Raw genomic sequence first — 13,590 nt, forward strand, 5'->3', positions numbered from 1 at the left:
TCAGTCACACATGTACTCACTCAGGGTTTAGTCACACATGTACTCACTCAGGGTTTAGTCACACATGTACTCACTCAGGGTTCAGTCACACATGTACTCACTCAGGGTTTAGTCACACATGTACTCCTCACTCAGGGTTTATAGTCACACATGTACTCACTCAGGGTTTAGTCACACATGTACTCACTCGGATGGTAGGAATCCCAGATCTTGACCAGTGCTGGTTTCAGGTTCAGAACAGGGACATTCTGTATGAGCTCCAAGGTGTGGTTGACAGGTGTGCCTCGTGTTAACTGTTGGCAGAAATGTAGTTCACCATACTGTACCCTATATATAGTCATAATACTAGTTATGCCAGTGCTTTTTCCATCTTATTACACGGCTTGGTTGAATGCTCGATTCCGATTGGTCAATCACTGAATTCAGTGGCATGTGATTTCTTCTTGATAATGACCGGTCCGCTCTATAACAGGCCGAGGATCTAATCAAAGCCTCGGGAGCACCTGCTGCACCCCGCTGATTTACTGTAGTTTCCAACATGACAGCCATGTATACACAGTCATTTACAGCTAAACATTGCTCTCAAAAATGTTGCGGTGCAGTACCCGGAAATGGATTGATCAACTCACTTCCTTGTTTTCCGCTGGGCAGACACCGGCCAGCGCAACACTTATGGAATACTTTCATTACCGCAAGTTAGGAAATACCTCGTTCTGTTTTGGGGTCAATTCATTAATGTAATTAAGTAGCCGTGTAATAAGAGGGATAATGTCTGCCTAGGTGGTCATTGTAGGATATAATTCACCTTCAGGGTGACGCTTCACGTCGGTGGTTATAAACTCCCCGTCTGTGAATTATCTCCCTAGGCAGACATTATCCCTTACTTATCCTACCCCCCCCCCCCCCCCCTCTCACCTCTGTTAGATACAGAAAGATGTGGTCATCCTTTTGCTCTAGAAGATCCACCAGCAGAGCCTTTTTCAGCTGTGAAGAAGCCATATTAAACTGGTTATCATCCATTGCCTCTGTATTGGTTATATTTTACCCATGTGTTGGAAGTGGAACGTTCACGTCTACAAATTAAAAGTTCTAACAAAGTAAAAAATGTTTAGAATTTAGAAAAAGGTGAGTCACCTTTTTCAAAGACTCTGGGTGTGGGATGAATCCAGAAAGCATCGCTATATCAACCAACACCACGTTTGTAGTAGTTCTATTTCCAGTATATCTGTGTGGGTATAACATATGTTAAAAACATCTTTTACAACATGTTAAAACATCATTTCTAATTCAAGCATTTTGGGGGAGGTTTTGGATGTTTGAATATACAATAATATTGCCTATAATTTCTTCATAATTCCTCTCATAATGATTTCTTTGTCGTCAATAATGGGTACATTTAACATGGTTCCATCTCTAGAGGTGATCCTTACAGGCTGTGTAGTTTCAGAGTCATCGTCTGTGTCAGAGAGTTGCTGCTGCAGTTGGCCTCAGGTGTGACCTTGATGGACAAACTGCTTTCCTCAACTCGTGTCGGGATGTTGTACTTAAGAGACATCTGAGGAAATGGAAGAGGAATTCCATTTCTACAGTCATGAAGAGTAAATGGCTAATTCTACATGGCTTGTTTCTAAGAAAAAGGCCATTTGTAATTACGTATAGGACAATTAATCAGACAGTCAACTTTATAGATGGTGAGCTGACCTGCGCTGAGACGTATGCAGTGCCCTTGACCTCCAGGCTGTACACTCCTCCCCTCACAATGTGCAGCGCCTTCTCCTGGTAGAGCAGTCTGTTGGCCATATTCACATTGAAGATCTCTTCACCGCTGGAGGATTTGAGCGTCAGAGTGCTGGAGTCCTCAGGGTCATCTTGGAAGATCAGACTGGAGAAGCGAGCCAGGGCCTGAATAGCCACTACCGTGTCCTACAAAGCACACAAACCACCTCTGAAATCAGTCTGCCACGTACAGAGCTTGTTGACCAGAACACCAGACAGCACCGTTTTCAGCTGATGTAAATCACCAGACAGGCCGTGTGGTGGGATTGATCTTTCTACAAGCCTACTTCTACGTTTGAAGTTGACAGTTAACAGTGGGGAAGAGGGATACACCAGCAAGGGCATATTATGCAAAAAGCCGATTAGTGCAATTTCAATATTTCACAATTTTGAACAAAGTTCAGTCACAGATAAATGTCTGGTTCTCTTCATTATTTTTCAATAGAACCTCCTCCCTACCCATGCCACTGGCCAAAATGAATTAATGTATAATACTGCAGCATCACAGATAAGAGATGTTGCAATGGCTTTTATGTTTTACGTGAAAGTGAAGACTCCAGGAGAGCAACATCATAATAGTTAAAGATGTGCGGTTTCAGAGATCTATAGGAGAGCATAAGAAAGATGAACCATTTAGAACGAGGAGACTACTCTCGCAAACAGTGCAACAAGGTGTGGACGAAGGCAGCATTTCATCCGATTTGAGCCGAACCTGTGTGGAGGAGAAGCCACCGTAGGAGTTCCGCTGGCTGGCCAACCACCTCACGATGGGAGCAGCATCGTCTGCAGCTCTAGGGTCAGGGTTGGCAAGCTTGGCCAGCAGCACGTAGGAGGTGATCTCTACGGACAGAGAGGCCGAAGTGTCCTCGGAGGTCTGAGACCAATGCAGGAAACCTCCTGCAGACACAAAACAAAAATCTATCAACTTTACTGGTAAATGAACAATAGAGGGTATGCGCATGCATAAAGTGAGTGGCAGAGGTTAACATATAACGTCTAATGTATATTATGGGCTGTCATGGCCATAAAGTTCTTGTCACTCAGTAGGCATTCCTGCATAACCTATATTACACACACAGCAGTAATGCTTTATGCTAATAAAGTACATTTTAGTCTCAAGTAAATACAGTTTGATAACAATCTTATGTTATCTAAATGCTTTCCGTCGCACCATCGCTTTTCAATGCAATCTTGTCCAGGCGATTAAGGAGCCGTGAGCTTGCAGTCGTGTCACCCGCCAGAGAGAAGACGTAGGCCAGCAGAGCTGTAGTGTAGGTGTTGGTCTCCATGGCCACATCGATGGCATCCTTCAGGCACGACAGACTCCCCACATGTTCCTACAGAGAGACAAGTAGGCCTTATACCTCCAGTGACATAAGCTAGCCTTCTCCAGGCAAATGTGCTTCATTTGAATAATAGCACCACAGCATTCTCTGACTCTTATTGCATCAAAACCACGAGCTTCATGGTTCTCAGGACAATTACCTTGACAGACACCGAATTTCTCCTTGACAATAATAGTAAAGTTAGAAATTAAGAAGCACGAGATGACTGTAAACGGCCCATTATTCAGTCATTGTCAGAACTACAATATCTGCGGCATCATTAGGTTCAAATCCCTATTAGAATAAAGCAATAAGCCACAAGAGGTCTCAGGTTACCGGGTATTTTATAATGGCCGAGAGGCGTAGTGAGACACGACGCGTAGCGGAGTGTCTCAGACCCTTTTTTAACCTCAAAACTGTTCCCAATTCACAAAAGTATAGCTACACTTTGCGCCCACCAGAGCGAGCCACACTTCCTTGTTTTTACTCAGACGGGGGAAATGGGAGGAGATTGATGTTTTTACGAGGCTGCCCGAACTCCCGGAGCCACACATTCACATCATGAGTGCGGGCGGTGCTTAGACACCCGCACGGCCATTGTTCGTAAGGCAATCAAGTGCTCTCCTTCCCCAGTTCAGCTACAGCTGTGGGGTCAATGTAACGCAGCATAGGAATGATTGAAGGTGTAGATTATCGTGATTTACCATGGCAACCAGCCAATCAGAATCACGTATTGGGAACCAACCGGTTTAGAATGTACCTCGCATGTCACCCGCTCTCACTTCCTGACCTCCCCTGAAATTCATGCATTAATACAAATAAAAGTACTCACTGGCCTGGGCCGTGGCTCAGTGGTCCAGGCACCTTGGCTGGTAATCCAGTCTGGCAGTGTGCCGCAGGTTCGACCCTCGATCCCGACAGCCTTTACCCCCATCCCCCCCCCCCCCCCCCCCATTTCCCGTTAGCCTACTGAGATTCTAGCCCTCTAAAATAAAGGCGAAAAGCAAAAAAAGTACTCACTGAAGGCAAATTCATCTCTAGGAATGTAGCAGTGATGTAAGCACTGAGAGTCACTTCATCCGACACGCCACCCTGCAGAGGAGAGCAATAATACAAAGACATGTTACAATCTCCCATTATGTTTCTAAAAAATATATATATATACACATCTTAGAAACATTAACATGGTACACTTCTTTACAGAGTGTGTACATGACTATATACCTTCAGTCTGTTGTTAAAGAGTTTTCCAGATTGTTCAAAACAGCCATCGGGTTTGCGTTTACTATCCAGCCAGGTCTTGGCTTGTTCTATGGTCGACTGTATGTTCAACTGGTCGAGGGAGTTGTAGAAAGACTTCGCTTGGACCAAAGTTCTCAGGACAAATGCAGTCAACCTGCAGACAAAGATATTTACACACTTGTGTGTTATCAAGACATTAGTTGAGGGTTGAATGATTATATCCCATACCTCAAACTAAATTATACTGTATACACATGTAATAATATTCTCACCAAGCGCTCTCTTCACCATTTACAAACGAGCTGTAGGCACCATTGCTGTGCTTGAAGTTTAGTTGTCTGTGGTAGCCTGCATTTAGATTATTCATTATTATAAAGTCATGAAAAATACAGAGGAACACAGCATTGTGGGTGAGGTAAAGGTGCGTTGGGAGGGCGACACTCGATTGCTGGCCCTTGAAACATTTACTAAATTAAGACAATCCAGACACTTGACTCACCACCGACCAGGAAGGGCAGGGCCTTCTCCTTGATGGCCGCTGTCAGCTGGTTTGTGTTCTTCAGGTATTCCAGGATGTAGACGTTGGGAGCTAAGAGCGCCATATTCTGTTCCCCACATCCAGACGGCATCCTCAGCAGTCCATCCAGGTTCTTCAAGGCACGGCCCAGGAGGTCGCCTGTCGTCAAAGAGATACTAGATTGCAAACACTGTATACACCCATATAGTAATGCAGCATTATTAACCCCTCCAGTACATGTATGACCCTTGAGCATAGCATGAAGCCGCTCAAGTACATTTGACTGAACTGCCTCCGCAAGCTATACGCATCATAAACAGAAAACCTTGAAATAGAGTTAAAAAAACAAACAGGCATCTTTACCCAGGACGGATATAGAACAACTGGCAGATCCCGTAATCACATCCTCAGGGAGTTCTAGTTGGATGTTCTCTGTCAATGTATGTCTTGAACATGCTAGACAGAGGAAAAATATTTAATTTGGAGCAAAACATGAACTCTGGTAACAGAATTGAAAAACATGAACTCTGGTAACAGAATTGAAACAACCACCTCCGTCACAAACTCTGGAAAAGGGAATAAGCAGGATTCTATACCTTTGAAAAATGTGTTAGTTCTGCCAGTCCTCCATGTACACTCACCTCTAGGACTGAAGAACCAGTTGTAGGTCCGTCTTACTTCTGTTCCTTCTGCCTGAAAAGGGAGAAAGGCAGACAATTCAATCCATTATCGGCCAAATGTACATCGAGTAAAGCAAATTTCACTTTCAAAAGTGCTGGACTATAACTGGCCAGACACCCCTAGTGGAGCCAATAACTAAAGTGAATTTAGAAAAGTTTGACTGTAATGTTAAGTTATTTGGAGCAGAGGGCACACCAGATTGGACATGAGTTAGTCTTTGGAAACAAATAACTGTAGATTGTGGGTTTAAAATCTTAGAACCGTTACATCATGTTAGGGAGACAAAACTCTAAAATCTCATATCGTACCTTGACTATCAGAGAGCGAGTGACGACATCAACGCGACCTCTCTCGGGTACACTGACCGTCTCGTTGTTACACGATACATTGGACGCCACTGCCTCAGCAGTCACAGTCACATTAACAACGCCTGGAAACATACATTAGCAATGAGTCTGACACGTCAAACATCTGATAACATGCAGATCAGAAAGTTTCTTGATATATATATTTTAGAAACATAATGGGAGACTGTAACATGTCTTTGTATTATTGCTCTCCTCTGCAGGGTGGCGTGTCGGATGAAGTGACTCTCAGTGCTTACATCACTGCTACATTCCTAGAGATGAATTTGCCTTCAGTGAGTACTTTGTCCTTTTTTCTCTTCCGTGGGCAATGTAGCGTTTGATTATAGGCTATAGTATGTCATAACTTGTCCCATAGGGAAGCCAATGGCATTTCCATGAGTGTACAACGTTATTGCATAGTGTTGATGATTTAAACTGTGGTAGAGTTCAGGTCTCACCTAGGACATCCATCCATAGTCCATCCATAGTCCAGCTGAAGGTCTTGCGTCCGTCGGCACAGACACAGGAGGAGTACTCTTCATCAGGGAAGGCTAAGAGAGTGTAATCTGATGAGGGGCTGGGAGTCGCTCTCACCTGATGAAAAAAACCCAATGTGAAATTAGATGATGGAACCGTATTTATTCCATTAAAATATAAACCAGGGCTCCAATTACGGTTACAGATCTTGGTCAACCTATAATTTTCCTATGAGCGCTACAGTATGACTTATTCCATTATAACTTTGACTTAATATTTGGGCAATGCTTCAGCCCGAGTTAGCCCTTGTAAATATTTAAACATAATACATGGCCTACAGTGTGTACACACACACTTTAGAGTTATACATGTATACTAGTCTCTAAACTCTAAAGTGTCTATTGCAAATACATTTGTGGCAACTTTTGGTACATTCTGAAACCTGTATAAAGTACCATGATGCAGCTGGACAGATAGTTGAAGACAGTAGCCTTCAGAACAAATGTCTCTCCCCTGACGATGGAGTAAGGCAGGCTGAGCTCCAGGAAGAAGGGCTGGAAGACTTTGAGCTCCTTGGGAGGAGCGAGACCGAAGCCGCTGGAGGACAAGCAGAAAGCCTCTGTCTCCCATGTGGTGATGGCGTCTGGGACAGTGAGGGACACGTCCGCTTTTCCCGAGGTCCTGCATGGATGGACAGACAGACAAATATTAAACTATTGGACAGGACATACATTCTGATTGAACAAGTTTCTCATGATCACACAAGTAACCTTCCATTTTGTGTGGCTTTATTATGATATTCTTTCAACCTCCTCCCCAAAAAAAGTAATCTGCTGGCTGTGGCAATTTAGCAAAAACATACAAAGTTTGTGGAATTGTAAAGACACCAACATCATAAATACAGATTTGAAGTGAATCTTGAACTACTCAAATTCCATTACAAACAATAGGATGTTTAACACTCGTGTTGTAGCTCTGTGCACTCACCCCACTGCCACCAGGTCCCATATCCATGTCTCTGGGAAGAAGGAGCGGATGGTCTGTATGGCAGATTCTGAACCAATGTACTTAAGTAGGCCCCAGATGGACACTGAGGGGAAAAACAAAACAAAACACTGTATTCATGAATGCCAACAAACACACTGAAATCACACTTCTGTCATGCTTGTTAAATTTACTTGAGACGTCTTTGTGGTACTCTCTTCCCTTGAAGAGGACACAGGAAGGTGCTTTGATAGCCAAATTTGTTGCCATCTTGAGTCCCAGGTCCTAGAGAAAACATTAAATATAGCCCAGTAAATTGGGAGTGCATCCCTCAACAGGTAGTGAAAAAAATAATGATACACACATTTAGAAATAGATGTTGTACATAGTCAAAATTGTACATGATATTATTGCAAAGAGATACTGTACCATAAACACTGTGAAAGCATCCTTTTTTCCATCACGTCCAACATAGATACTTCTTTTTTGTCTTTTTTGTCTCACAGGCAAACATTGTACAGGCCGCACAACATCGTCAAGTTCAAATGGAATACAGTTTGCCATCTTGACTGGCAACCGCTCAAATATCTGTTCAAAAGAAAAGAGATTGTGAAAATGATCTGCATCTTTTGTAAAATACAGGGTGGTAGGGACCTAGGGGTAAACGAACAAAAGTTCCAAACCGGTGGACCGGTCTGAATTGCTCCAAGGAAAATTGAAAATTACTGGACCCGGTTCCGATGCTCATGAAAGTCTGACTGTGGCATTGAAATTATCCGAGTGTCATCTCCCCATGCCCCAGGACAGTGTCCAGAGTGGAGGTCTCATTCAGACATCCCAGATAAAGACAAGAGTGCGCCCGGCTTATAGTTACAGTCTGTCCCTGCATGCATAAGAAAGTCTCACCTTGTCTGCATCCAGCCGCTTCCCTGGCTCCTTGATGTGAACACTCTTGTCGATGGCACTGACACCACACAGCGAGCCTGGCATGGCCGACACCTGCAGTGTGTTCTTCTCTCCGGGGATCGCCGTGGATGGAGAGAACTCCAGAAACACCTGGATTGTAAACAAAACATCACCATGAATGCAGACCTTGACGCGTGCAATGTGTCAAGCCCCAGGTTAGCCCTACATTTGAAGGGTCTTCTGACTCCACATCCTCCACCAGACAAGGTTACCCAGATCCCTTGAGATCACATGAACATTGGCACAAAAGAGAGCAGAGGCCAAACTTAAACTGACCTTATTACGGAAGCATTTCTCTGTGAAGAAGTCTGCGCTGTGAGCAATGACCGTCTCACTGGGGAGGACGGCGTACACAAGCACCTGGAGCAATGGAGCCATTACTGGGGTGACATCCAACTTGAAGGAGATCTCACCATCGGTGACTGGAAACACAGCAGGTAAGGAAATTGGTAGTAAACTGTAGCTGCAGTATATAGCTTAATCGAATATGAATGTATATTACTGCTGCTTATATGAATTTCTGCTTCTTTTTCTGAATTTTAATAACCTTATAGCTTTCAAACAACTTAGTTTAATTTCAAATTAAACACAGGAAGCTTAACAAAAGACAACGGCAATTACGTCCTGTGTAGACTTACTTCTTGAACTATTCAGCACATCAATAGTTACTAGTCCTTGGTGGCGAATGGCTGCTCTGGATAAAATCTAGAGACAAAATGGAGATTCATTCACATACAAGTTTAGTCAACTGCACATTTAATCGAAGTGCTGAATTTCTACTATTGCCAGGGTGTAGACAACCACATGGCCTTTAATACACATGTCACCACATTTTTATATCCGACATTAAGAGTTTCATTGGGAGGAAGATGCTCCCTTTTTAAGGCCTATTCATAGTCTGGATTTTCAGTGGCGAGGTGACCACCGGAGCTGAAATAACGCTGAGCGGTGTGGGAGTAAAAACAGAGAGGCTCGTGATGTCATGTTGTAGTTCGGTGGTACTACTCACCAGGTACACCAGGTCCATGGGGCCTGCAGTCTCTCCAACTACAGTGTAGTGGACGGTGATGTTGTTTTCTCCATTGCAGATCAGTGGGTTCCAGGTCCACTTCACCTCCAGTGAGCTCACGGCATTGGGGTCAACGGTGCCTTCCTGGACCAGTCGGTGTTGCCCTTCCTCATAGTGTGGCACTCTGTACATATGGTACTGCAACTCTGGTGTCGCACTAGCCTTGATGTGAGATAGAGAGGTTAATATGGATATATATATATATATATAAAAATGACAACCTTCTCATGCACGAAATTACATAACCAAGGCTGACTTACTGTGAGAAAGATGTCCTCTCCTGGGTCTTTGGAGTCTGCCGTGTTGAATGAGAAACTGGCCTCACCGTTGCTGTCAGTCTTGACAGTCAATATTTTATGCGCCGTTAAACGTATTTTACCCTCAAACAGGTACACCGTCATGTCAGGAATGGGTGTGTGATTCAAGTCACGTGCTTTGACCTGTTGGAAATAAAACAATATTATACAGAGGGCATAATAATATGGCCAAATGTTTACTTTACAACTATACTATGAAGCATTTGGACTTACTTTTCCTTCAATCACTGATTGGTCCTTATACACCATGGGTGTTTCAATGAAGGAAAGATATCCAATACAATAAACTAGAGAGATCACTTTTTCCTGTGCAGACAGTGCAATACCTGTGGAGAAAACCCCATGTCATTTCAGTGTTAGAAACATTGATGAGCTACTATATAAGCTCATGGCTTCATTTTAGCTTGAAACGGTTCCAACAGTGTGAAGACTTGCCTGTTCCATCTTCCTCTACTTTTGCATTGAGTTGCAGTTCATCATCAAGAGACTTTTGGGCAGGTGTGGTGAAAGTGGACATATTGAAAGTGAAAGTCCCACAGCCGTTCCCACACGTCTGTACAAGAGGAAAAGAAAATACATAATGTGTGAATGAGGACTGAGATTCTCCTTCCATTCCTCTTGTGCACCAGATAGACCTCAGAAGCCAATGGTTATAGATTGCCATAAATTTGATGAGGGAATTTAGGCACATAACGATTAAAGTCAGTCAGTGGCAACTGAGAAACCAATTGCCTTTACTCTAGTACCAGCGTTGCAAAATGTTCCATTTGTTTTCACTGCACAAATATACATTATAATAGATCATGTTACCCGTTTACTCTCTTTATGACAGGCAACAGTCATGCCAGGAACAGGAACACTAAATCGATGAAGTGGTCGGCAGACCTCCACTTCTATCATACCAGGCACAGGATGTCCATAGGTGTACCTGGTGAAGAGACGTACAAACTAATCTCTAAAAGGTAGTCACCCATAGCAGAAAATATATGCATTTCAAATGCAAAAAAACATTATGTATATTTCAAAGCATTTAAAAGGAGTTTTCCATGCAGGAAAGTAGGCTTGCTGTAAACAACATGTCATTTAAATAAGTTAAAATTACATGTTTATTTTCTGTGGGAAACCACAATGTGTTAAGTGTAGACAAAGAACACAGGAACATAAAAGCCAAAAGTTGATGCATCATACTTACGTTGCACAAACTTTAGCTGTAAATTCTTCTTGTTCAATGCTCAGCTTGCCAGCCACTTCAAATTTGACATCAAATCTTGGCAAAACTGGGACAATTGTTGCACGTTTATTGTCATGACATTAATGTAAATGGATGCCCCACAAGTGAAAAAGACATTTTCATATGCATGCTTAATGTTTAGATGATGGGTGAACTCTTACCGTATTTCTCCACCTTGAAATAATGTTCCAGTTCCATGTCGTCAACATGAACAATAACTCTGTAGGGTCCTTCGTGGGCCTCAGGGTTCAATGGGTAAGAATGCTCCACAATGCTCTCATTAGACATCTGGTTCACCCACTGTGCAATGCAGTTACCATGAGCATCCTGATCAAACGACAAATTGTGGAGAGAAGAGGCAACGGACAACCATATCATCACAAACAAACATCATGTTGTCTACTGGTGTAGCTCATCTGTAGTCGTACGACATCTGATTTGGTAATATATGCAGTGAATGTGGTTATATGTCGAACGCAGTGAGTCTTACCTCAATCTCTACCATCTTGTACTGAAAGATAGAAAAAAGGAAACCATCATCTGTATCAGTCTCATCAAACACTCTGAACATGAATATACTGTAGTCATCACAAATGTACATTTATATCCACATTAGTGTAATAGCAGACAGACAGTACAGAGGTGAGATGGCATTTTCCCCCTTCGAGTAGTCTCGTCTGCCATCTGAGCAGCCATCTGCTGATTGGATAGAATACCTGCACTCCAGAGCCCTTTTCTAGTTTTCATATACATTTTCTCCAGAAAATATTTAACTGCGCGCACACACACACACACACACACATGTAGCAACCACTCACCAGCTCATTGACAGGCGTGAACGTGGTATTCATGGTAAAGATTCTGAATTTCACTGAAATAAATGACATTGGATAAAATTATCTACAAAGGAATTGATTGAATAATAACATGGATAAATACTAAATGGGACAGCTGTCGACTCACAACTGATGACATTCCTTTCTCCAACTTAGTGGTTCTTACTCAGTTACTTAGTTAAATCTCATATTGATGAGACACATTTACCCGTTTGTCCTGGGAGGTAGATTGGTTTATCTGTTTGGATGAAAGTCATGTTTTTGTAGGATTTGATCATTATTTTCCTGACTTCTCTGGATAGGAAGGTTTGTCCTTCCACCACCACAACAAGACTCAGCACCAGTTCATTCGTCACTAGTGGACAAGCCTGTGGTGGATACAGGAAAAGTTAGCATTATGTTGAAATGGGAACAACAAAACCAAGTGAAATCAACTTTATTCTGTGCCAGAGGTGACCTGGAATAGTCCACAGTGGTGGAATGGTTTGTCTGTAGTCTTCTGGAAGATTGTTTTGTTCGATTCAGGGTAATCTAGAAAGATGGTGATGGTGAGATTTTCGTTGGGCTGCATAAAATCCACGCAGAACATGGTCTCAGAGCCGGCCTGGATGACTGCAGGGATGGTCACCATGTATTGCCTAAAAAAACCATGGAAATGTTTATACATACATCGTTGCATTTGCTAAAAGCCTAAACTGTAAACTAAAATGTACCCTTTCAACTTTCAAGAACAAAATATCATCCAACCCAACAGACATTCAAATGAGCTGTGGAGTGGAGCTCTATATACTTACGGTCCTGCTGCTGCTTGACTGATACAAATCCAGGTTAAACAGGCAGACAGAATCCATGTCCATGTCTGAATCCTAGAGAGAGCCATGACTGAGGGATACAGAATCAGTTGTCTCTACTGCTGCCTGCTACATACACTCACACAGCAGTGAGTGAGCAACAAGTCCTATGTGGTGGAGGTGAAGGCTGATTTAAGCTGCCTGAGACGAGTGCACACCTGTTGAATTAGACTGGTCTGGCTGTGATTTGTGACTACCAGGTGTACCTGATACCAGGTGTACCTGGTAGTCACAAATCGAATACTGGACAACTCACCCCGGTGCTTGCCTGTTTTTCCTCCCGGAATTTTCATCAGTGAGGGGATAACTTTGTAATATGCTATTGGCTGTTTGTATTCTTTTTGGAAAAAATATAAAAAGATACTCCTGTGGAAAGGCTATATTATTTTACTTTTATTGACCCTATAAACAATTTAGTATTTTTAGTATAAGGTTTTGCTCACTCAAATGGTACAGTACCTCGTCAGATAATCCCCACATTTCCTTCTGTGAACAGACTGTAGTAGCTTTTCATACATTATATTTGTACTTAGGCTATGCTGTCATGAAAGTTTATAGTTAGAGAAATTCAAAGTCCAGCCGTCTGCTGTCCAGCCTCTCCCACCCCTCACTGGGGAAGATTCCGGGAGGAAAACAGAAACGGGGTGAGTTGTCTTGTTATTACCCTTAAATCAGCCTTCACCTCCACCACAGGCCTTGTTGCTCACTCACTGCTGTGTGAGTGTATGTAGCAGGCAGCAGTAGAGACAACTGATTCTGTATCCCTCAGTCATGGCTCTCTCTAGGATTCAGACATGGACATGGATTCTGTCTGCCTGTTTAACCTGGATTTGTATCAGTCAAGCAGCAGCAGGACCGTAAGTATATAGAGCTCCACTCCACAGCTCATTTGAATGTCTGTTTGGTTGGATGATATTTTGTTCTTGAAAGTTGAAAGGGTACATTTTAGTTTACTGTTTAGGCTTTTAGCA

General features: G+C 42.9%; 1 protein-coding gene across 1 annotated transcript; it reads right to left on the bottom strand.

Moving 5' to 3' along the window:
- Positions 1 to 873: 873 nt before the first annotated feature.
- On the bottom strand, positions 874 to 12,399 carry LOC308321295 (pregnancy zone protein-like; the record flags this gene model as incomplete). The annotated part of the gene is given in 28 exon segments (XM_080772136.1): positions 874 to 984; positions 1,135 to 1,225; positions 1,431 to 1,555; positions 1,702 to 1,923; positions 2,489 to 2,673; positions 2,948 to 3,113; positions 4,122 to 4,193; positions 4,326 to 4,497; positions 4,616 to 4,691; positions 4,843 to 5,019; positions 5,224 to 5,292; positions 5,502 to 5,553; positions 5,850 to 5,971; positions 6,347 to 6,482; positions 6,821 to 7,046; positions 7,353 to 7,442; positions 7,444 to 7,634; positions 8,256 to 8,405; positions 8,592 to 8,737; positions 8,954 to 9,020; positions 9,325 to 9,546; positions 9,645 to 9,824; positions 10,604 to 10,629; positions 11,094 to 11,259; positions 11,423 to 11,443; positions 11,751 to 11,803; positions 11,977 to 12,136; positions 12,226 to 12,399. Coding segments are annotated over 28 exon segments (3,648 nt in total).
- Positions 12,400 to 13,590: the final 1,191 nt, after the last annotated feature.

The sequence above is a fragment of the Protomyctophum bolini genome (genome assembly GCF_963924005.1).
Source record: "Protomyctophum bolini genome assembly, chromosome: 9".
Taxonomy (NCBI): Eukaryota; Metazoa; Chordata; class Actinopteri; order Myctophiformes; family Myctophidae; genus Protomyctophum; species Protomyctophum bolini.